Below are 25,550 nucleotides of genomic sequence, written 5' to 3'. Positions count from 1 at the left end.
ACCTAGACGCATATCTCAAAGGGAAAATAAACTTTCGAATCCGCCGTTTAACTCAACTCCTCCAAAACCAATGCGACCCAATTAAAGCAATTTCCATCAGTTAAAAAACATCCTCTCACCATCTTCACATATTTATATTGAAAAGCCCATTACATACATCTCCACACCCATGAAAAAACTCAGACTTAATCGTTCAAATAAACTGGGATGTAGTGGTCAGGAAGTTCTGATAAGATAAACCACGTTCTCTCCATAATATTATCCTCAAATGTACAAAAACAACGAAAAACACCTCTCTCCTTTCAGAAATAAAAAACGAGCTCAGCTCAGAGATATTTACAAATATTTTATTTGAATAGTAAAAAGCTACAGATGAATCTTTGACAATGAAAGAATAAAAACAATTAACGCCCACAGTTAAGATGCACAGATAAGAGGATTTGAGTGCAAAAATTTTCCCGCGACTAGAGCCTATATAATGTACAATTAAACGATACTTTGTTCTCGAATAATTCCAATAATCATCATTTCATCTGAATAGATTGTCGATAGCGACTACGTAATTTCTGAATTTTATTCCATTCGTTTGATACCAGGCACTGGTGGTTCTTCAATTCTATAGAAATTGGTCATTGCTATTGTGTCTCAACCATTGATAATTCTGGATAAATTGTTCCATAGATTCAATGCTCAGTACTCATTGAAATTGTGTAGGCAATTACAAAAATATCATTCAAAGGCTTATTAGTATTGCATGGATTCAATTGAATGTGTTATTATCAGTTTATGGATTAACTGATACAGGAGACGATTTCATTGCAGTTTAATTTTATTCTCACCAGTCCTTTCATCATATGAATATCTTTTATTACACTATTTCCACATTATAATTACAAATTTACCTCAGTTGAATCTGCTTCTACAATTTCATTATATAAAAAAAAACCAATGTCTTCTGTGTTCCTGATAAGAACACTGAAACAGTAATAAAACAGTCTTGTGTTGGGCTCATTGGGGGCTTTCGATTTTCAAATGAATTCATTAGCTTTTTTTTCTGCGTCAACACCACAATTTTTGTATTCATAAGCGCCCTTTGTTATTTTCATCGTCTTAAAAAAGGACAAAAAGCCGTCGATACTCTCCTACTTACGAATTGTTAATTGTAATAAATAATTTTTTAGGGATAGGGGAGGATGAGGGTTAAAGGGTGATGTATGGGGAATCTTAATCGTATTTTTTTACGTAGATTGGTGTATAATATTCTCCACACAATTCCGCACGCACGATTTTTGTTTATCGACTAATTTAGTACTTGGTACTGATTTCATTCGTTTTATAATACAATTGACGATTTCTCGTGGGGGAGGTATATCTCAAGTTAAAATAAATCTCCATGTTACAATTTCCAGCCACGAAAAATCATCGATAATGAAATTAAATCGTAATTTCAATAATCAATCATTTTGTCCACCAAGATTACGATTAATTTCAAATGTGCGATAGAAAATTTAGTTTAAATTTTCCATTTAAAATTTACACAGATTCTAGGAAAGGGAGGGTTCTCTGTTAATAATTAGATATTTATCTCGTGTACAAATATAAATATTACATATACTCACAGGGCTCCGCTTAATACTTTATACAAAATTCTATCGATTACGGGCCTTGTTTTCCTTAATAAAAAATAATAAAGAAAAAAACAATTACACTCCATTTTAACGTTAAGTGTCTTCATCTTCGAATAATCATGCATCGAAGCACCGTGGGCATTCAAATATTTACAAAACTCACGAGAAATTAAAGAGAAAATTGAAATAAATCAATGAGATTTTTTTTAATCTTAAAAAATGAAGAACTAAACGAAAGAATTTGGTTTTAGCGAGTGTATATTGAATATTAATTTAATCTACCTCTCGCTGGTGATAAAATTCTGATGGTAGTGGATAGCCGGTTGCGCGATTAAAATGTCACAACAACAATTCGCGAAACTCGATTAATTTTCTCTAAACATTAATAACACAATAACATAATAATAGAACCTACAATGACAGAAATGAAAGTGGGATGGGTAAGGGGGATGGGGACAATTGAAACGATTGTTTTCAAGTAAACAATTAATTCTATCTCCTTAATACGACGATTTAACTTGAGAGTAGAATAACGTTCGTCGAGTGTATTAAATCTAAAATTATTCTCACGAAGGCGTAAAATTAACGCCACGACTGGACAGCCATTGAACGGTACATTATCGAGTAGAACCCCAAGGTTGAATCTTGGCACGACGATAAACTTAGCGTTTAAAAAAAAAACGAAAAAATAACGTAGGATTTAAATCAGCTTCATTGTAGTCCAGAGCCAGCCCCGGTACTGCTTGTGATGCTTGTAGTCGTGCCCTGATGATTAATCTGACCTGGATGTGTTTCACCAGCCTTACCCAGACGCAAAATTGACTGTAGTGATGCGACCTCAGATGCGAGTCTATCAAGCCTAGATTTGACTTCTCGTTCAGTCTCAGGAACAGCTGTAACATTGGTAGATGGATTCCACTCAGCCCCGAGTGATATACCAGAATCCCTCTCATCACTGGAGCCCTCATTGTCCCAGGGTGGCGACGCCCTGGGACCGGGCTCCTGCTTGATGCCCTGCAATGCAAGAAGTGCACTGGCAGCATCTTTATCGCCAATTCTCGACTTGTGCCTCAATTTGTGGGGTAGACTGTTGCTGGCTGTTGCACTCTGAGCAGTGACAATCTGTGTACTCTCGTCACCACTGCCAGATGACAATTCAAAGGGCGACTGAGCTCGTCTACCCCTCGAGAGATTGAGTGCACTTGTCGTGTCGAAGTGCATCGCTGGATGAGGATAAGGATACTGGAAGCTTTCAGTCTCTGGATAGGCACTCGTCTCTGGTACATACAGTTGGGCCGGTGATCTTGGTGATCTGGCACCACTGACTGGTTGATGAATGACTGATGTGTGAACTGGACTTGGAGTTCTCGCGTACAGGAGGGCTGCTGATGGTGGTAATTTGGCCCTCTTGACACTCATCGTTGGCTCGGATGGTAGTGCTGCGAGAACATGTTCAGCACTTATCACCTGATCACCGCATATACCAAATTTATCCCGGATAGCGTCCAACTGGGCCTTGAGAATGTGATTCTCCTTGCTGAGCTCCATGACCCTCTGCTCCAGCACCATGTCATTGAATCGCCTCTTCTCCCTGGATCTTTTGGCCGCCTCGTTGTTGCGTCTACGCCTGTCCCAATAGCTGTCATCCTTCTTGTTGTCAGGAATAAATTCGCGCTGCTTGCGCTGTGAGAAAAGTTCCTTCCTTATGTCAAAGTTTGGGGGGTAATTTTCGGGATGTGTCACCTGCGAATCGTGATGCATCTGTTGTCCCTGCTGTTGGCCTTGACCCTGGGGATGATGGTGATGTGATTGTGCCTGCTGCTGAACCGGTGATTGACTCTGCTGGTGCTGCAACTGCTGTTGGCTCGGCTGATGCTGCTGGCCATGATGATTCTGATGGCTCATTGGCATTTGACCATGAACATCATGCCCAGTGTGCGGCCCATGACCCGGATGGGCCATCGTATGACTCGCTGGCATGTTGCCGTTTAAACAGGCGGTTTCACCGTTTATGGGCGATCCACTCTGGCGGGCAATGAACTCAGCCACCATAATTCGTCTTCTCAGAACATCTGAAACATAAATTCAAATGAATTAGATTTTTTCGCAGTGATTCATCTATTATATGCAAATTCACGTAATTTTTTTTTCACGAAGAAACTACTATCAGTTTCAAAAATCGCGGACAGTTGAAGTGAGTTTGAAAATGGACTATGTACGTCGAAAAACGACTAATGCGGCTAAATCAATTTTTCATTAATTGAAAAAATATTTATGAAGACCTCAGAGGACGTCTGTTCTTCGTGATTTTCCATGAATGGCACAATGAAAAAAAAAGAACAATGAAGTATTTTTTTGAGTGAACATTCATTATAAGACGTACATAATCGATCTTCAAAGCAAGATAAATCTCACTTCAATAGCCTGCGAATTGAAAAACTCATAGTAATCTCCCCTTAATTGAGGAAGTCATCAAGGCTTTTGGATGTACGTGCGACCTTTTTGGGAAGGTCACGTGTACCCTGAAACTCATGACATGGGAATCAGGAACTAGGAAACATGTGTCACTAAGCCTTGTTTGTTTTATTTATTTGCAACTGAGTCATTAAAATTCCAGTCAAAGTTCTCGTTGAAGTTAATCAAATTTACGTTGATTAGTTTATGAAAATAATATGCAGACGGATAGTAAAGCGTGAAATGTGCGATTTTTTTATCGGTGTATGTGGGTCGACTGATGCAACCCGTTTCTCGGTGAACAATCCCTGGAGATAGAGCACGTGCATTCTCGTGTAGTTATGTGATTACACAAGAGTGTGCTCGCCTTGGGACTCTACTGGCTAGGGCTGGGGGGTGAGCAGTAGAAAAGGATAGGTGAAAAGAGATGGAGAATTGCAAACTCAACTCCCCGAGAATTGCACGTGCAACAGGATAGAAGTATATTCAATATTAAAACAACGAAATTATGAGTTTACAGGGATTAGTGGGCATTCTTAGCGAATAAGTTGAGCTCGGGCCATTGATATGTACACGTGTTTTATTTGCGTACTATACAAGACCGGAAGTGCGATCATTGCCCCCGTCTATTCTGCGGTAACATTGCAGGAGGGATAGCGAGAAAAAAAAATCGCGATTGAATTTATTTCACGCGTTAGACAATTTGAGGAGAAACGCGAATAGATATTTTCGTGGGAACACATTTTTTTGTCTTCAATTCTGAACGGCTGACTGGATTTTCACCCACGGAAAATCTGTCTCAAATAAATTAAAAATACTTGGAATGAACTATTATTCCTCTCTTCACGCGAATTCGAAATAAATTAAAAGGTCTTTCCCTGAGAAAAAAAAAATTGAGTTGGTGTCGAGTTGCGTCATCGGTGGTGTGTCAGGTAGCGCTGAACATGCCATAGAGAAATTATACATCCAATCGTACACCAACCACACATACACTCACACAGACTCGTCAAACCGAGCTCAACGTGAACCAAAAACCGGCTTACGTAATAACGGGCGTAAGGTTGCGCACGCGTATACAGCGAGTTGACGGGCACGTGCAAGTGGTATAAGTTAGGATTTAAAAGCAAACAGCAAAACGCACGTATGCAGATGTATTATGGATACAAATACTGAGGTTAAAACTCAACGGTGAATGTCAGCGTGCAGACAACACCTGGAGAAACGTGGAAGCACTGTTCACGCGTGAGAGCGTGTGAGTTAAGAGCGTTTGAGATGGCTCAGGTGAATCAAATGGCAATTGGTGGAGTTATGTCATGTTTCCGAGGGTAAACGTGCCATCTCGACCTCGGTTATGCTGCGGAAAACAATTGCACGAGGTCGACGACGTATCGGATTAGCCAGAGCCACAGTATAAATCCGATTGATTGACCTCGTCCCATGAATTATTGACTTTTATTTCCCGATGATTGATTTGAATTTTCCGTGAATTTTTCCGGAATATTTTTCATCATTCGGAGCAACGCGCCATCGAGACGGCTGTCTTTATCTGGCAATCGTGATGATAGAAATTATAACGTGAGTCATCGGTGAATCCGATGATTCCGGCTATCTCAGCCAAAAACACGTCATTCTCTAATGTCTTGAGTTTTGTTGAGTGTTACATCAGATGGAATAGCTAGTCACGAGCCTGTTGATTTTATAATGAGTTTATTCTAATTGAGCAATTTGTGCGGGTGAGCGACCGAGAGTTCCCGGAATTCAATGGGGAGATATTTGAGTTTAGTGGTTTAATACCGCCTGGGTGACCCGCGGTGAGTCATATTTAGCTCAGTTACATGGCTCCCCCGACGACCATGGCCCATCGATTTCTCTGTGACGCACCTTCTCATCGTATGCTTTGTTTATTCATTCGTTGATTGATAAACAACGATCGATTTGCGGTGAAGAGAGCAGTCATTCATGAAAATTTCATCCTGAATTAACGGAATTAATGGCTAATTGTTCTCTGAGAAATTTCATGTTTTGCGCTTTACCAGGGGGAGGATTCACGGGCAAAACCAATTGTGAGTCTACACTCGATCGATATACACGGCTGACGCACACGGAAAACCTCGTCGGCGGTGAATTTGAGTGACGGGGTCATGTTGGCGCAGCAGAATTTATTGTTCTATCCTTCGTCGGTTTCCTTGAACGATTTCAGTCCACAGATTCGTGGGTAAGTGATTCAATAATCTCAGACAAATTATTTTTTCGGAAATACCGATAGGGTAATATCGGGAATTTGAAACTCGCGGGTTCCGCGAACTGCGCGGGGCCCGGGAGTTTCAAATACACATGTTCCTACATCCGTGGCGTCGCTCGCAAGTCAATGAGCATGAGCTCAAATGATGAGCGGATGATTGAATAATGAAAGAATGAAGGTAATAATTCCGATAATAAATTTTTTCACCGAGTGACTTGAGCCTCGGTGACTCGCGAGGCATCACAATTCCACGCGTACATAATCGACCAAGTGAACTAGGCGGCGGAACAGCACACGTGCTCGGGTACACACGGTTGCGCAATACCCTCAACGCACGTGGAGCCTCAACAGCGGCAAACTATCATACACATGCAAATACATAACAATCTATTTGACGAACCAAGTACGCAGCCATTTTTTTTTCCAACTACGTATTTTGTTGATTCGCAATAAGTTATTTATCCGGGAAAAACTTGGTGGGTAGATGATATAAAACCGCGCCAATGTGGGAAATCGTTCTATCGCACTTCAATGGCCAGGAGGGGAGGAGGTGGGGACAGGGGAATTATTCTTGTCGAGTGCAGCACGTGGATTGACACGAGGCAACTATTGGTTTTTCTTTTTGAATTAAAAATAAAGCCAGGTTATTTTCTCATTCGCATGATTTCAACGAACCATTTGAATTCACCACGTGTCAATTCTAAAACAAAAAAAAATACATGAAAATTGTGATTTTATGCGATGCAGAGGGATTGGCGCGTGGCATAACTCCTAATCGCCATCCTCTGACCTTCCGACTATTAACTTCTCGGAAATGACAAAACCATGATAAGAGTTTACTACTAAAAAGTCAATTAAATATTAATATGGATCCATCAAGATCATTATAATTTTTCGTGCGTAGTAATTGAGAAAGTCCTGTTAATGACCTCAAGTTCGTAATCTATTTTGGAGTCAATTAATTTCAAATCACACCCAATGGAAATGAACGTCAAAATTCTCGGGGAATTAAATAACGTTTCAGTATTAATTAGTTAATGGTAAATTCAATTTTTTTCGTGGCCAGTGAGTTGAATTTTTGACAAATCTATTATCTCAGTCAAATAAAAACGGGCGAACTAGAACAATCCCACCGTGACGTTCCTTATCGCTCTATTAGTCGTCTCTCTTTTTCTATTCCCGTTATCTTAGTCCCAATTGCATAATAACCATCGCGGGAAGCGGATAGTGTGGGTCCGGTGGTTTTTTTCATTTGTATCGGAGCCTCACATTCATTGTCAGACTAGTTTTTCCTCTTGCATTTGACTCGAAACACTCAGCGATTCGGTTAGGGTCAATTGGATGGAAATAACGCGGGTAATTAAACGTAATTCAACCGATGTTGTAATTCTGAATTTGTACTGGTTCATGTGGTGATTGTCGCCTCGTCGTAGTATCCTCCCCCCTTACGTAATTTCTCGTAAATGCACGTCACATAAACCTCGTGATGATGATACTTCCAACACGGAAGGGGAAATATCGACGAAAGAGTTTTCATGTGCAATTCCATTGGAGAATTTGTATTGATGAGTCAATGTGAATTTTCAGCGCTTGATTCACTCGTTTAGGAGAAATAGTTTATGTTCGATAATGGGATTTTCACGAGGTCGTTGCCTGAATATGATTATTCAAGGCAACATAATCGACTAATGAGAAGTGACGCAATGGCGAGTCATTGATGCTTGAAACGTGCCTTTATGAATCTTACCGTTAAACCCCTAATCTCTATTACAACGGATATTTTGAATTCCAAGCGAGCGAATTTGATGGGGCGATAACATAGCCTAATAATTAGTTCTGATTAGCACTACTGATTAGATCAATTTTTATTCATCCGAGGACACGTGTTATCCGCTTCTTTCTTTATTTTTCATCGGTTTTACAACTTTTTGTAGCGCTGAGACCGTGAGATTTTATTACATAGGTGTTCGCGCTCTTACTGGAGGCTATGGGAGCTCAGCAAATTGGGCCGTGGCCCACTTTTCGCGGGTGAACTGCGGTGAGATGGGGCTTTTTCAGGGGTAACGGGGAGGTGAAGGTAAAGGGGTCGCTGTCGAGTTTTGATATCTGAGGCGTGCGCGAGACAGACAGGTGGGAGAGGAGACGAATGAGTGGGGGGATAACCCTTCACGCCGGTTCGAGAGTCAACATTGATCATTCCTCGTGGAAACGGCGAGCCACGTGCTTCGTCCTTACGGATTGGAGTAACGAGCACAATGACGTGCTTACTATCTGTCAAAGGAACAAGATGCTGGTCTTCAGGTACACGACTATAGTAGACATGTTTACGGCGTGTGAAAGCGATTTCAGGGGGAATTTTTCGGCGGTACTTGAAGGGAATTATCTTGATAATGAGCTGAGCTAGGGACAAATGTCATGGGAGCTTTTTGTAGGGAATTTTCGGAGCTGTAAAAAAGGTCCTGGGGGATTTCCTCCTGGCATTGATGGTTTTGGAGACATATGCAAAGTTCACAGCAGGTGAATCGAAGAGAAGAACAACTTGGTCTGTCACAATAGGATATTTATCATCGTCAGGTGAACGAATGATACGGGCGATTGTCTGAAATTGCTGAATTAACCCTGAAGAATGAAACTGTACACACACATACATAAAACCATGGACTCGGGTTACGAGAGTTCGTATGACGCAATGAAGAACCACGAAGGAGTAAGAGCGTGAGTTTAAACGAAGGCCTCTCGGTACCCTCACAACCCATTGGTGCTCCCCTCGACAAATTTGAGCGCGAAAACCTCAACACAAGCTCTCGTGACCGCAGCCCGAGTTCGTTGATCCTTGCGTCACCAATGTCAAAAAATAAATCATCTCAATGTGGATGAGAGAGGGAAAAATGAGGAAAACGGAAAGATGAAGACTTTCGTAATTCTAGATGACAAATTGATTATGTCACTCGAGAATAGATGTTGGGCAACCGAAAAAAAAAAAACCCCGGATTCTATTCGGTAATAGTCAAGTCCAAAGTCTCGACTAGGGGAGACACGTGCCTCGACAGTCTCTTTATCACGATTTTATTTCTCAAAATGAGACACCAACAAAGCTCCTATCGCATTGCACACACATCCCGTAACTCCACATTTCAATAATCAATCCAACATCAACGTTTGAATGATGAAAATTAGTTATTCCGTGAAAACACTCAGCTCCTTAACAAATACCTTACTCACCAATTGTTAAACTTTTCTCCGAGCGCAATGTTGCGCCGTTACCGAGATCCACTTTGGCGGAATCCTTTTATTATCAACAAACGGCGAAAAAAAAGAAGACGAATCCGAGTCCAATTTCCGTTAAATTCACCAACAGTAAAAAAAAAAACAACTTGATCACAAGCAGTTGAAAACGGTTAAATTCCCCGCTTTAAAATAACAATAATAATATATCGTCGAACTTCACTTTGACAAAATCGCCGATAATTCGGAATCCGTGTGAATCCTTTCAAGCACTGTGTCCTCCGGTTAAATGAAAAATCTCAAATTTTTCAACAAACGAAATTAAACAAAAAAAAAGTCTTCCCCCACAGAGCCCTGAAAGTTGTGGGAAACGTCCGTACGGTACGACGTCGCGCTGATGACTGAACTGTTTGGCTCGGTTCAATGTAGGATAGAGTGGCGGACTTGTCTCTCTCTCAGGAGTTTAGTCTCTGGCCCCAATGTCGTATCGCGTGTGATGCTAAAAGGCTGACGCCAACGAGTGTTAGTGCCGCGTGCCCGGTGTATGCCTTCTCAGTACTACGTGTATTTGGAGTTGCAGTGGGAGGTGGAATTGAGAATACATCGTGAGCACCATGTTGTGATGGCGGATGTGAAGGAGGGGAGAAGCATTGGGCTTTTTGCTGAGGGCTCCCGTTGTGGTGGTGGTGGTTGGCACTCGAGACAACGATGGATATACCCGGCTGCCGTGGAACCAGTGAAGGTATCCAGGGACAAGGAGGAGGAGGAATTGCTCGAGAGGTAGTGGGATACACTCTCTCCCCTCCCCCACACTTTTTATGCGTGAGTGAGGTATGTATGTGTGTGTAACACATCTCGATCCCCACTCTGTTAACCTAGTGTTACTGGCATCGTCCACGATTATCCACACGGGGAGACTGAGACGCATCAGGATATATCTCTCTTGATACCAGTGTCTCGATCCCCTCGGCTCAACGGTATAGAAATTACGCGACATGATGGATAATTAGATGCGTCGTGCGCACGGCAGGGAGGGGGAGAGGGACAAGCGCGCGAATTATTCAACATTTTCCCGGGATTTTCCCTCGTCGCTGTCGTTCAGGAATTGTCTGGTGATAGGGGGGGGGGGTTATCAATTTTTTTTCTTGTTGTAATGTGGTGCACAATGCCTCGGTCCTGTTTTGGAGTAGGAGATGGGGGGTTAACGAATCGACCGATTTGGAAGATCAAGGGTAACTGCACGCGGGGTCTTCGGCATATGCACATCTTTCTTTTTTTGGAAGGGGGGGACTTCTTTTATCCTCGGATGCTGGGGAGGCGCTGCAGCGCGTCCTTGGCCGGTGCAAGCGTGCGCCAATTCTGTTGGACACCGGGGGAACAAAAGGGGATTGCGAAGATCATTATAATACACGAAAATTCGTACTCAGTGGCTGCTATTGTCTTCTGGAGGTTTCGCTGCGTTGTTGGGGGTTATTTATAAAAATGATGATTGGGCAGATTGTCGGGTGGGAGGGATTATTGACGATGCACTTGCATCGATTGTCATAATTTGTCGGGAAAATATGGGTCATTTTTTTGTTCAGTGATTAAGATTTTCCAGAAAATTATTAAGTGAGTTATTTTCACTGGAGTTTCTGGTAATATTCCCAGTATCAAAAATTGGAAATCTGACTAGGCATTTTCTTTTAAATCATCATTAATGTCAGTCTCATGAGACTCACTGCCACATTTTCTGGGAAATTTCGCTGAATTCTTAGCAACGCATAGGTATGACTGCGACTTCGTTTTTCCTTTGGCAATTTGTATTTAAATCTATTTCGTATTACTCTGACGCGTATCTTGAAAACCAGATTATGGTCTCTTTTGAAAAACATTATGTTTATCAGATTCGAGAAGGATAAATATGTCGCATAGACACATACAAACATACATGTATGAGATGATGTTCTAAAAATATATAAAAATTATTGGGGCGATAATTAACTATCGGGACTCGGAAAATTGTAAATTTCATATTAGGCGAATACAATACTTCCATTCGGAAGTAAAACGATTGCGTGCACTCGATTACGCACCTCTGCGTCACTATTACTTTGTGCATGAATATTATACTTTCACCGGGAGTTATATTCTCGCCTTCGAGAAGAGTCAGGGCTGAAAAAAAATTCACTCGTTATAAAGTCAATGGCAGGCACTCGTATAATATCGCTGTCCGTCGGTGTTGCCCACAAATGAATCCAATTTAACAATAAAATGTCAAATGTGAGTTAAAGCCGATCACTCGAGGAAGTATCGATGACCTTCGGGCCAATCTGCCAATCGGGTTAGCTGACAGAGAGAGTAAGAAAAAGAGATAGAGAGAGAGAGAGAGGGCGAGGGGTCAATGGCCATTGAGGAAACAATATGCATTCTTTTATTGCTCAATGATACATTCGTGAAAGGCGAATAAATATTTTTCATTATCATTAGCGTCTTATCGCGAAAGACAAATAATGAGTGAAAAAAAATAATGAAATGAGAGCCAAGTAGATTGTGGATGCAGCTATGTAACACCGGCCATGACTGTGAAATGAAAATAACGTTTGGTCAGAGGTTTCACGAAAGTTGTAACACACTTAGCTCACCACGAAAGGCCAGTGAACCTCTAATTTCAGGGTAATAAGAAATCAATTGAGTTAATTAGTCCTTCATTAATTAGAGTGACAATAGCGTCGCTGTGGTGTGCGGGAAATAATATTTATTTATTCAATGAGGCAATTCTAATTTTCATGCGATTAATATGGAAACGATTGTATTGAATTCATCAAACAATCGACGATAATATGGGCAATTGTTTATTGACACTGTTGATAAAAATTATGACTTGTGGGACGGATATTAATCCCTACAAAAAGTGAAAGAAATCTATATTTTCATAACCAACTGCCCACATAAGTGACTTCTCCGTGAAACTTTTTTTCCTCATTATTCCATAATTATCCATTCCTCATATTTTCTAATGATCTTCTAACATTTGAACGATCGTCATGATAAAAGCAAAAATAGAAATTACACGATGAGTCATCCCACGAGAGTCACTCTCTATTTCCATAAAGGAGAATCGAGAAAAAGGGCGAAAATGTTTCACTATTTTTACAACTTTGTAAAAAGTCTTGTGACTCTCCCTAATCACACGTTTGGTTTCACGGGGTCTTTTTATTTCGAGAGATCGTACTGCCTGTTTCACCGCAATTCAATTGAGCGCAGTTGCAACGAAATGTATCAATAAAGTAGCAACTAGAGAGTGGTCTAGAGTGACCGGATCTGCACTTTTTCGATTCCTCCTTGCATTAAAAAAAAAACACGGCGGAGCCTACTTGGGGGCCTTACCGAGGTGCGCACGGGTACTTTCATCGGGCCTCGAGTGAAAGCAATATGAAAGTGCTTGATTGCAAAGTAGAAAGGTGAAATGTACGATAAAAAGACGAAGCGCCCGTTACATGCGTGTGTGCATGCCTATGTGTTATTTCCATTCGACCCATTTGCACATCAACTTCACTCGATGATTGCTCAGGCATCGTTTGGATGTCACAGCGATTGATCATCTGACTGACCTTGAAGGAAATGACTTCAGTTAAGTTCAGATGAGAGTGGCCCCTCTGAAAATTTAATCGCTCATTGTTTATCACGATTAGTCACGAAATCAGGTAACGAAATCAGTAACAAATCGCCCGAATCACTCGATTGTTCTTATCCAAGTGCATCGTGACACAATAATCGACACAAATACGTGACTCAGTCCCCATTGGGACAATTTATTTCCCACAAATGTTGAAACAAAAGCATCGACAATCTTTCCCTCTTCATGCTTTCCGGAATATATTTTTCCTCATTATATATTTATTTTTTTTTTCTGCACGTTTATCACGCAGTAATAATCCGAGTGTCGATGAACCGGGCCTCAACTTTCTTTCGTGTTGACGCGTAACACCATTTCCCGACACGCGGAGAATCCCTCCCAATGGTCAACAATTTAGTTGAGTTATTCTGTAGCTACAGTCCCGTTATTTTCGAAAACAGATCGATTAGGGCCGATTATGGAATAGCAGGTGTGGCTATTTTTGACGGAAAATTATGTCAACAAATTGGTGAAGTACATGAACCGATAAAAAAATAAACTAATAATAAATGAGCTCTCTCATTTTTTTTACGAAAAAAGGTGGAAAAGATGTCGCGCGAATAAATGCCCCAAAGATATTCAAGGAAATTCAGGGAAAGTCATTTTTTACTCTATAATTGATTGAAATCTCAACGTCATTAGCCGGAATATCGATGTTTTGATTGAGCGTTCAAGCAAGTTGAGAACTTCCGGTCTTTTGAGTGAGCAGATAAATAAAAAATTAAGATTGCATGATTTTTAACCATAAAACCAATTCAATGCCGCTTTCCTAAAAATTACTACTAAATCGTCCATGAAATTTTAAAGATCTTCTCTTAGAGCATCTCTATCCTAATTGGCTTGAGTTAAATATTATGCAGTTCTTTAATTAATCAATTATATTTTCACTGTTGCCTAAATTACATGGTTGATTGGAACCCCCCGATCCACTTGAATAATCATAAAAAATGCCCTCAGTATCCAACAATAGTATAAATTTATTTATTTTATGTGATTATTTTGCAAAATAAATGTTCGATGTTGAATGTAAATGAATGAAAACTAGATACAATACGTACTTACCGAATTACATTCAAGGACAATTTATGTTTTTCCCTCGGGGATTCCCTGTACTTTTGCAGAATTAACAAATTACTTCCTACCTAATCTGTCTATCCCGTTGGATAACAAAAAAGCCATTCGATCATTAGCATGAGTGTTACCGGGTGAAATTACGAGTGAGGGATAAATTAATGAAGTTAAGTCATTATGTAGGATTGGGAATAAAATAACCACGCGCATTAGAAGTAATCGGAGAAAAATGTACTTAACGTACGTAACAACGGAGTGAGACCGTAACACCCGCGAGTGCATAGGCAAGATGACGTGGGGGGCGGCCATGGGGGAAGAGACAGGAAATCCTCAGCGGTGAAAGCCGGTCTCGATCGTCTGCCGTAGAATCATTAGTACGGCAAATGATTATATTTTTGTCAGCATTCTATTATCCCGTGATTCATCGTAATTCTAATATTCAAAGATGAAGATAAACTTTGGCAAAGAAAACGGGGGAAAAAAAAATTTGAGGGACTGGAAATATTGTTGCGAGCATTGTACCTTTCTCCAGCGGGATAAAGGTCCTCCACTGATAAAGAAATGGCGAAATTAATTGGCCACCCTTAATTAACATGTCTCAATTTTCCCAGCATTATTTTTACTAGTTCCCACTAATCAGTGAGCAGACAGCAATCAATTAGACAGTTTAAAATGTGAATCATACAGTGTCGCGACGGGTTGGAAATTAATGTTTAGTGGCCAGGATGACATCCTGGATACACGTGTGTGTGTGTGAAAATACGCAGTAGAAGAGTGCAGAACAGAACAGAACAAAAGTGACCTTGGTTAATCGCGCGCGGGTCTTTGATCAGGGTCGACACTGCAGTGTGGGGGCCAAAGCCCTCGAGGTCACCACCAATGCGGCGATGACGCGACTATCCACTCCCTCCACCCCGGGTTCTCGGTCACCTCAGTGAAATGAAAAATCCTTATTTTTTAGTTATCCCTGGCTCGCGAAAAATTATGTTCGCGCAGTGAGAAACTCGTTGGCTAGTGGCGAAGGGGAGGAGGTGATAAAATACCTCGAGACGATTATTATCGAAGGACAACTGAGGAGTCAAGAAACGATAAAATGGAGAGGAGATAATTTAATTGTTATGATTAATGGCGATTGTTTATTGGGCTCAGAGAAATTACTTATTAACATTCGAGGGGATGGGAGTTGGTTGCATATTTATTGGGCGCGTGTATTGAATTTTACATGACTTTTGCAGACGTTTTTCACGGAATGCAACTTTATATTTTTGTAGAGTAACAGGGCAACAAATTATCGGTGACACTCAGTGAATATTCAGTTAATGGAATAGTCAAGGGCAAACTCATCACTTTCCTCAAATCTATCAATGTTCGTGAAATAAAACTTAATCACGATATTGAAAAATTATTTAAAATTACAACGCTCTCTCTCTCATCCAAGTTTATGATATTTCTCGGTGTCAATGACTTTCCATATACGCACGTATGGGGACCCGGATGTTTTGCACAATCCCCAGCACCAAAATATGATACATTTCGCTCGAATCTCCGTGCAGCAGTTGCATTTTTTTCTCCCGGAAGTTCTCCACAAGAACAATTCATAAACACTCATTTTTATTTTTATTTATTCTACACTTTTCGTTATGAGGAATTCACGCGTAAAAAAATCCGAAAGAATTCATGGTAAAATTGCTTCCAGCTGATCTTCACGTCTAATGCCACCCTCTTTTGCCCCCTCCTCATAATTCATATGTCGATCTCCTGGGGGATAGCCGATTGCGTCGCTCATAATTTTTATTCATATCAATTTCACGCGTCTGCTTATTTTCTTTACCTTTATAATCGAAAGGAAATTGTGAAAAAAATTGATATGTAGGTCGACGCATTTCCGTTCGTAGAAAATAATACGAAAATAAAACGAGTGGATGAAAAAAAAAAAAATGGAAACTCAATGCCTGGTACAATGAAGACGAAATGGGGTCACGGGGTAAGATTGAAGGTGCTCTCAATGAGGCTGCGATTGATGGGGGTGGGAACATATTGGGGTATAACAGGACATCGTTCAATAGATAGCGGATTTTTCGATTCACAGCACTTCCTGCTTCGATCCCCATCCCCCCTCCAGCCTTTGGGAGGGCGATGTTTGGAAAAAAATAAACCCAAGTGCGTTGGCTGCCTCTTTGTACTTTCGTTGCGACAGATAAACCGTTAGGATTGGCGTAATGTGGATCAATGAGTTCTCTTCCTGGTATGGGAGAAAAAAATTTCCGTTTGAATAAGTGGAGGTAAAAATGCGAAGGCTCTTTGTTCGTGTTTGAATGTTTAATTTCATGTGTCATGGATTATTCATGATTTATCATCTGTCATTGATAAGTTATAAAATTGATGCATTAGTTTCATGCAATTTTTATCAGTTATTATTATCGAAATTGACCGAATACGTCTCCCAGCTGAAGAATAGGTTATCCAGATAAATGCGAACCGTGCCTTATCTGATTAATAAAATTATCATTATTTTATGATGAAATAGGTCTTGGAGGTTTCAGGACAATTAAATTTTTTTTTACGAAAAATTAGTCTCATGTGTCAACCATGATAAATTCTGCCTCCTGATTTTCGCACAGAGCTATTAGGAAGTCAATGAGACATGATTTCTCACGGACAGAATGTGCAATGATTCCAGTAGAAATGCCACTTGTTGAGGCAGCCCGTCTTCAATTGCGATTGACTGACTAACCGGAAAAAAACCTTATTCAATGCAAATGCATCCGCATGACGAATATGATTTTTCCACGTTTCATTTACGACAGTCGTAAGGGTCCACCAAGGGTCCCTCCCCCAAATCAAACAGAAAAATACAAAGAATTATTTTTTAAGAATTTTACATTTATCAGTCTTCGTTACCCTCGATGATTCAAGTGACATTAATTTATACCCCTTTAACTCACTCAGCGAATTGAATCACCATGTTGAGTCAATAGAGACAGTGCACGAAAGGAAGAAATACAGTTGAAAATGAGAATACAACGATATAAACCCAGACTTGTATCTCGCGGACATCCTGGTGTCGTTAACCCGTTGGAGCCGGCCCATATTATGCGTTGGCAGTTCCCCTCCCACTCCCTCAACTTGCTCCAAAACATGATAATACAACATTCCACATTTTCACTCATATTTTCATCCCTCCTTCTTCCATTACAAAAAATCAATAGAAATACCGCGTTACGTGCACATGTCGTGACACGGCGCAGCACGAGGTGTCCCGGTTTCCACTGCTGTATTTCCCGATGCGCATGTCTCCTTATCAAACCTCTGCAACTAAACCCCTAAACATTATTATTACCTCGTCTCACACAAGCCTATGCCATCGATTTCACTTGCATTTCATTTGAATGAAAAATGAGAGCCGAGAAAATGTGCAGAAGGTGAGAATAGTGGATTTTTTTTTTATTTCATGGAGTAACCAGTAATTACGGATGTTATTATGACCTCGAGTGTCCCGCTAGGAGATTTTTGCTTGTTGATCGGGGCCAGAGAAAGTGGACGATGAACCCGATGAAGATTGGGGCCTCGACACTACGGAGCCGGGGGAGGGGGGATATTATAGCGTTACGCTACTTAACGAAATTTCCGTTGCGTGGACTGTGACGTTAACGCGATCCTTTGATTATTTTTACATTTATTGAATGATGACAAGTGAAAAGGAAATCACAACATCGAGAGGATTTGATGATTTTGATTGAAGGAACTGACATTATCATATTTTTGAAGGGAGAATAATTTTTTTTTTCACGTGCTTCTAATAAATAAAGTACCATTTGATGAGGTCACAGACGGAAACACGAAAGCACGTTAGAAATTTTTCATTTGCATTCATTGGTAATTCGTATTCATTTTTGGACTTTAACGGAATTGAGTTTGAAATTATAATAAGAAGTTGGATTTTTAATCCTAAAAAATCTGGAATTAATTGCGGCGTTCGATCGAGGGAACATGTAATAGCTATTAGAATGTTTTAAAGTTAAACTGACGTATGTGTTTTGAATGTTGGACTTGTGAGTGCAATTTCACATCAGCTAAGTCATGGAAGTTATTTTTAATCGTGAAATATCCGGAAGGATTGAATTACGAATTCAAATTGCAATTAATTTTTTCATCGTTTTTTCCAATCTCCCTCCGAATATCAAGGGAATCGTTTCAAAAGATAGCCAATGGAGGTGAAAAAAAAATCACAGAAAGATATGCAACGCTGTAAAATTTATCAGTTTTATTCATATCTCCAAAGAAAAAATTCTTCACTCTCATTCTATTTATGTCCTAACATCCTCCTTCCACGTCCGATATGTAACATCCGCCCTCTCCCACGTACACGTCCACCACTCTCCGCGGCCACCCCATCGTATCTCTTCATCCGGCGACTCCTGCACTTGCGTCACACCTCCCATAACCTTCCCCAAGTCATCACCAGCCCGAAAAATAATGCGCCCCAATCAATCTCCCAGCTCCCCCCAAATTTTCACCACTCATCATAACTTCCCCTCATTAATCAATAATAATCCCCTGTCAAACATGTGACTAGCACCCGATGCTGTCACTTAGCATAATCGTGCATCGATTACAGGCCTTGACGCTGTAATAGGAGAGACGTTGGCACGCAACTCTAGCGGAAGCCGGAACGTCAAGGAGAAAGTTGACCACGACCCCCAGTTGGTGGGACAAAACAGTTACACAGACGCGTAAATGTGACGGTGACGTGTGTACCCGAGTGACTGAATCACCCGTTTCATCCGAAGATCCAGGTGATTCTCAAGTTGGGATCATCAAACCCGTTGGAAAAAAAAAAATATTTCCATCCCTCCCTCATTCATTTTCTCGTTTCCCTTTTTCGGCCATTACCGCAATTACCCATAAATTGCGGATGGAAAATAAAAACGAAAGGAAAAATAACCAGGAACGAAAAAACCTTTACGACTGTGCGTAATAAGTTATGGGATATGGCATAAGGTCAAGTCCTTAGCAGCCACAGAGGCATCATAAATATTGCAAAACTGTTCGAGAAAAATATCTCTCGTATTTTTGTTTTATTTTACTGCAGTACAAGTCGCACGTTGTAACTCTGCATTTCAAGTCCAAAGTGAGCCTCCTCACCCCGTTGCACGTTCCGCTTTCTTACCCTTCCGGGACACCCCTCTCCCTCCCCACCCAGCGGCGATCCTGCACTCACCAGTTTTCAGTATCTGAAAAAACGATCTTAAAAATAATCTCGACACTTTAACCGAGTCGTCTCGATGCAATTGCATTAGTCAATATTCCGGTTGATAAACTTCTCCATAAATTTTCATCTTAACGATCACTTTCCAATGGTGATCTAGAAAATTTCTCTGATCTATATTCCTCCCTCTCTGTATTTTATTTTTCGTTGGAACGGCAGAAGGTCATTTTGCATAATCGAGATTCCAAACCAATGGATTTTTCCACGTACGACTTTAAAAAGGAAAATTCAGGTGATCAATCAAAAATCGCGTAATTAGAGATGAATTATCACAATCTATTACAATAAAAACGAATTACGAGTTATAGAAACGCATCATGAGCTCTAAAAAAAATACCAACTTTCAATGACTGTCACACGATCATTTCTTCAGGTGTAAGTGTCCGGAGAAAGTCATTGACCCTCTGGTAACACGAGTCCACGTGACTTTGAGGAAACCGAAAGAGAGTGAAGTGACGAAAAAAAAAGCCGAACAAGAGGAGGGGAGAACAACAAAATTTTTTTGCCGAATCGACGGAAGTAAATGACCGAGCCGAGCAATACGTGCATTTCGCAACCACACAAGTCCATCGACCCCCTGGAAATGCGCGTGAATCTGCCACTACCGGATCTTTCCCCGTAATATCCCCTCCGTCCCCTCCACGCAGACTAATAACATTGCTCCGCAATCATTTTTACCAACAACACTTTTACCTCCTCAAAATTACACCATTTCTCTTTATTAATTGCCCACTTGTGCTTCAAATTCTCCCGCCACAACTCCGTTGCATTCAAAATGACGTGAAATAAATAGCTAACGAGGGCTCAATGGACCGGGTAATATTTACGATGTACCTAAAAAATCCGACAACTCTCCTCCCCTATAAAATTAAACTTACCACAAGGTAACAACAAAAGCCCAGTGATAATCCCCCACAATTTCCGCAGTTTCATTTTCCCCCTCTCTACCGATGCGCGTTACCTTGTCACCAATAGGCGCCTAATAACACTTATCAAATTAACTATTTGACGAAGTCTCAGTAAAGAAAAATCTCTCTGGCTCTAATCACGACGTAAATGAACGGAGAAATAGCGAAAAAAGTGCATCAAAATCAATGACTAGTTATTCCTGCAGTCGTTACGGTACGTTTAACCAGTTATGAAATGCAACTTACAAGTAAGTACAGTGAAATAAAGGCATTAGACACTGGCTTTCTCGACGGCCTCTCTCATGCACATTGGCGATCCTCGAAGAAAGTTCTTCACCTCCCTTTCCCCTTTCACACCCCTCGGACAAGTACATTTTGTACGTTGGAAAGTCGCATTCAATGGTGACATTCCATCATCAAATGTGAAACAAGTATTTTACTCAATCAATTTGTTGTTCGATAAGTCATTGGCATTGTTACGTGTTGAATTTTCATTTCCACGAAGGGTTGAAAAATTATTAAACTTCATGGGTTTGCAGGAGTAGCGGCTGGTGCCCAGGTAGGAAATGCCAATGTCCACGAAACGGGCCAGGTCTGGCACGAGACTGGCTTGCCAGATCTGGGCCACCAAGCTTGGCCCGAGGCATGGCCAGACCGGCAAAGAGCATGGCTTGCCAGGCTTGGGTCACTAAGCTTGGCCCGTGGTATGGCCAGACTGGCAAAGAGCACGGTTTGCCGGGCTTGGGCAACCACGCTTGACCCGAGGTATGGCCAGACTGGTAAAGAGCATGGCTTGCCAGGCTTGGGTCACCAAGCTTGCCCCGAGACATGGCCAGGCAGACAAGGGGCATGGTTTGCCAGGCTTGGGTCCCATATGGAACAGCATTCCAAAAATTGAATTCTCATGGGGAATGTTCCTTCACTAAATTTTTCGTCCTTTGATTCTCCTTCTTCCGAAGGTACCATTATTTCTTCTGAACATACTATTTCAGGGGAAAATATGCGTGGATATCACCGTATACCACACATTCTATGACAACAGCCCGTAAGATGGCGTGTTGAGTAGTCTGATTGTGGCAGTAGACATGAGTGTCGTGTGCGGCAATTTATTATTTTAATATTACTCTTTTACTATTGTAATATGTCTCAGAGTTCATATTCACGGGTTAAAAAATACAGACATTTTCATCAACTGAAGAAAAAAGAATCTGTAAACGTAGAAGGCGCTAAAGAAAAAACTCCGGATTACAGTGAACGCAATAATGCCGATGAGGAAGAGGTTAGTTTGCCAACAGCCAATGAAATAACTATCCGTAGTGGATCTATTGTGGATCAAATTAGTGGAGATGTCGATGTTCGACATCTCGATGATAATGCTAGTGCTTGTGGTGATAGTTGGTCGGGTGGTGATGGTGATTGTGGCTCGTATAAGCATCTTAATGATTGCATCAGTGAATCCAATAGCAGCGTTGGAGACAGGGATGAACCAATTCTTGGGGGTTTATAGTTGATAATACTTCATTTTTCCGGGATAAATGGAATTGTAAAATCACTGTGTTAATATGACTCCATTAGTTCATTTTCGTAATTGTATTAGTTGTGATATTCTTGATAAAAGGTACGATTAATAGGAAAAGTTTATATTATCAATATATTTTTATCGCGAGGCGTTTCATTGGGCAGAATATATATTAATATATGAATATTGTTTAGTATTCGGCTGTCATTGAAGTATTAATTATATTTATTATATTTCTCCTGGCGAGGTCGGAAATCCAGAAGATGGAAATAACAATTGGAAAATGTGATGTATCTTAGCATAATAAAGTATTTTCTATGTCATTTCCTCATAAGTTAGATCACGGGAATAAATATCCGTTGTTGGTTCAGGGATTAAATATTATGTCCAAAAGTTTAAAGGGAAAAATAATAAGTGGATTTTTAATTTTTAAGAAAAATTCTAATGAAAGTAATTTCAGCCATTGAGAGCTGTTTTCAGTATTTGGTGATTCAAGTCAAATAATATTTATAAGGTTGAAGTTTCACAATCGGACTGCGTCCATATTCCCCAAAGATTTCAAATTTAAGGGTTGAAATTAATTAGTTATATGTAATCCTATCCAAGACTTTTTTATATTTCTAAGTTTGTTTGAAAGAGTGAATATAATAAGCAATATTATATAGAACTAGCACACAATCAATGCAACTAAATATCATTCTGTGTTCCGGAGTTGCAGATGGAGAAGACATTATTGTAAAAAAAGGACGTCTTTCCGAGATGAAAAAATAATTCTTATCAGGATAATTCGTATCAGCAATTGTCTATGGATATAAGAATTAATTCTTATCATCCATAGCGGAATAAATTATCCATAATATTGCTATTATAATGACTGTTTTCATGCTTGAATTGAAGCACGATAATTTATCAATTCTAAACTACTAATTTAAAAAATAACATTGGTGCGTTATTTTGTTGGATATTTTGTTAATACAATCTTCGAATTCTGAAGACTGACTGCTAATATTATTAGATTGTAAGAGAGAGTTTATTAAGACTTAATATGGTATGTCGTATTAAATTTCGGATTCAAATGATCTACGTAGATTATTTATTTTAAAAGCGGATGAAAATAATCCACAAAAGATTTTTCTACAATTTATACCTGCAATCATTTTTTTGAGTTTTCATATTCTGTTCGCGGAAAAATCTCATAGTTGTGATTATCTTTCATGAAAATTGGAGATACAAACACTGCATATCTTTAACTGTTCAACCAAAATCGGATGAAAACATGTACTATGTCGATAGGAGGAAAAAAGTTTTTGATTGGCTGAGTTTTTTTGTCAATAGATTTAATAAATTTAAATATAAGTTTTGTCACATAATAAAACTGTTTTCTGTATAATGTTGAAGGTAATAAATACATGTCTGCTTATCAGATATACCGTTCATATATTTATTGGTGATTCTGAACCCAATACAGGCAACGGTTGGAGCCTGGCCACAGCTCTGGTCGTAAATCTGGGCCAATTTCGGGCCGAATGGTCAGCCCAGAATGCGGCCAAAGTTCGGCAATAGGTCTGGGCCAATTTCGGGCCGAATGGTAAGCCCAGAGTGCGGCCAAAGTTCGGCAACAGGCCTGGGCCAATTTCGGGCCGAATGGTAAGCCCAGAGTGCGGCCAAAGTACGGCGACCGAAGTCTGGCCAAAGTTCGGTCCCAGGCCTGGCCCCGTGTTATCATCCCAGGGTCTAGCCAAGTTCGGCGCGAGTTTGGCTGGAGCCCGGGTGCCGAGCTACGGCAGCTCGGCGGCCGTGCTTGTACCAAGGTTGGCCCATTCGTTTTTTCCTACCTGGGTGGCTGCAATTTCGGGCGAAATTTCCGGGAATTTCCACCAGTGGAATTCCTCGCGAGTGGATCAGTCCAATGAGAATTGCAGAAGTGATTATCCAACACCGCATCGTCTGTCCACTAAGTCAACAGGAATTTCCCTCGCATGGACTGCACATTCCAGCCTGGTAAGTGCCCCCATCAAATATTAAATAATTATTCAATCAACAACTGTTTGCTAATTTCCCAAAACTGTTGCACGATATCTCCGGTGCATTCTGATTTTGCCATTCGGTTGTGACTCGTTAATTTGAGTCAGCAGCATCTTTAACGGATGCGCTCATCTGTGACGTCCTGCGGATGTCAACACAGCGCACTCTCGACCTCTGGCCCTGATGGCTCGAGAGAATATCATCGAGGCGTGTAACAAGAGCCACTGCCATTTAAACTTGTCTTATTATTATGCCGATGTCCACTTTGTCCCCAGGACATTGGCCTTAGATGGTTTATGTAAGCAGAATAGTGTAATAGGAAAGTATGTGGAGTGTGGGATACTGTAATGCGAAGTTATCCGCTGACGTTGGTTAATCCACGGGTGGTGAATATTCAACGCCAAAATTTGCGTCAACAGCCCGACCAGACGCAATTCCCAACTAATTCAAGTGGTCGCATGACGATACAACTGGTAAACAAAATGTCAGGAATGACGGATAATCGATTAATGATTTTTGACGACAATGCGCGTGGGGTGACACTTCATCTGTGATGTGTTGTTCCGATGTTTCTGCAGGAAACTGGGAGAATGTACGAAGGCGGGAAAGTGGGTCGCAGAAAGCAAGGCCAGTGACACTGATGGTGATCGTCATCGGGAGAAAAATGCGGGAAAGAGAATTAAAGAATACGGTTTTAATTACCCGACTATAGAAACGATACCTTAAACTGCGAATTAACGGGGAAGAACGTCTCTTGACTCTCTGCAAAGTTCAAGCAGAAGAACGTGAACATCCGCGAATATAGTCGCAGATTATGTAGAATTCTCAATTGGCTAAATTTTTTTGGTACAATCAATTTTCATTGATGCACTATCGTGCATCGCCAGTGAAACGTCTTTGAAATTTCATGGGAGTTGTAATGCGATCAAAGCATTGAAATAATTTGCCGGAAACATTCGCAAAAAATTCTTATATTTCACCGGAGAAATCATTTTTGCGCCATTAGATCTTTGTTTCTCCCAGCGCTGATGCCCAGAAATTGAATAATTGCGGTAGCCGTAATCGCTCCCGGGCAAATGATCCACAGATTCACTCCCATTTCTTACTTGAGAAAGTAAAATTAACTAATTATAGTTCTTCCAGTTGGTACAAAACCAGTGAGATAATTGTTACGATGTAAAAATGGGAGTAAAACGGCGGAATGAACGATTTTATTCGGTGATAAACCGAGACTTCTTGATTACGTTGGATTAATAGAGTCACAAACCGACAAGTGAACGAGTTGGAAAATAGGGGGATGTAAATCGTGTCGGGCCATTGACCGTGTTATATTGTACACACGTTTGTATCGTGACGATGAAGAATAAAGAAATATGGCCCCTCTCTCTCTCGTGTACGCGATCGCCCATACAACTTTCACTTACTTTGATACATCACACGTACACGCACACACTCGTGTTTGTCCACTATTCCCATAAGTACTTTTATTCACCGATACATGTGACCACCCCATTCACTTGGTGCTGCGATGGCCTTTCTCGAGAGTTCGAG

The 25,550-nt window shown here is 40.6% G+C and overlaps 2 protein-coding genes across 8 annotated transcripts in view; one reads left to right on the top strand and one right to left on the bottom strand.

Moving 5' to 3' along the window:
• Nucleotides 1–326: 326 nt before the first annotated feature.
• LOC135163578 (uncharacterized) lies at nucleotides 327–9,979 on the bottom strand. 2 transcript variants are annotated; one of them, XM_064123139.1, is made up of 3 exons: nucleotides 9,547–9,978; nucleotides 3,372–3,700; nucleotides 327–3,311 (listed from the first exon to the last, which is right to left on the bottom strand). In XM_064123139.1, exons 2-3 carry the CDS (start codon nucleotides 3,678–3,680, stop codon nucleotides 2,340–2,342), a joined length of 1,281 nt encoding a protein of 426 aa, XP_063979209.1. In that variant the 5' UTR covers nucleotides 3,681–3,700; nucleotides 9,547–9,978; the 3' UTR covers nucleotides 327–2,339. The 2 variants fall into 2 exon arrangements, with proteins under 2 accessions (XP_063979209.1, XP_063979208.1); XM_064123138.1 differs by having other exon boundaries at nucleotides 327–3,700; nucleotides 9,547–9,979.
• LOC135163596 (uncharacterized) overlaps nucleotides 5,675–25,550 on the top strand; it is a 70,690-nt gene continuing 50,814 nt past the window's right edge. For 4 of the 6 annotated variants that reach the window (XM_064123165.1, XM_064123168.1, XM_064123167.1 and 1 more), the window contains exons 1-3: nucleotides 5,675–6,297; nucleotides 20,995–21,009; nucleotides 23,817–23,975. In XM_064123165.1, the coding sequence (XP_063979235.1) occupies nucleotides 6,224–6,297; nucleotides 20,995–21,009; nucleotides 23,817–23,975 (248 nt within the window). In that variant the 5' untranslated portion in view covers nucleotides 5,675–6,223. Of the gene's footprint in view, nucleotides 6,298–10,198; nucleotides 10,381–20,994; nucleotides 21,010–23,816; nucleotides 23,976–25,550 lie in introns of those variants that run through there. The other 2 variants (XM_064123164.1, XM_064123169.1) reach the window with 2 other exon arrangements.

This window comes from Diachasmimorpha longicaudata, chromosome 6 (assembly GCF_034640455.1).
Source record: "Diachasmimorpha longicaudata isolate KC_UGA_2023 chromosome 6, iyDiaLong2, whole genome shotgun sequence".
NCBI classification, from domain to species: Eukaryota; Metazoa; Arthropoda; class Insecta; order Hymenoptera; family Braconidae; genus Diachasmimorpha; species Diachasmimorpha longicaudata.
Note: the sequence above shows the minus strand (reverse complement) of the source record. Positions and strands in the feature narration are given on the sequence as shown.

Bases quoted from the DNA above. Each gene is read 5' to 3' on its own strand.
- LOC135163578 (XM_064123138.1), bottom strand. From the start codon at position 3,680: ATGGTGGCTGAGTTCATTGCCCGCCAGAGTGGATCGCCCATAAACGGT.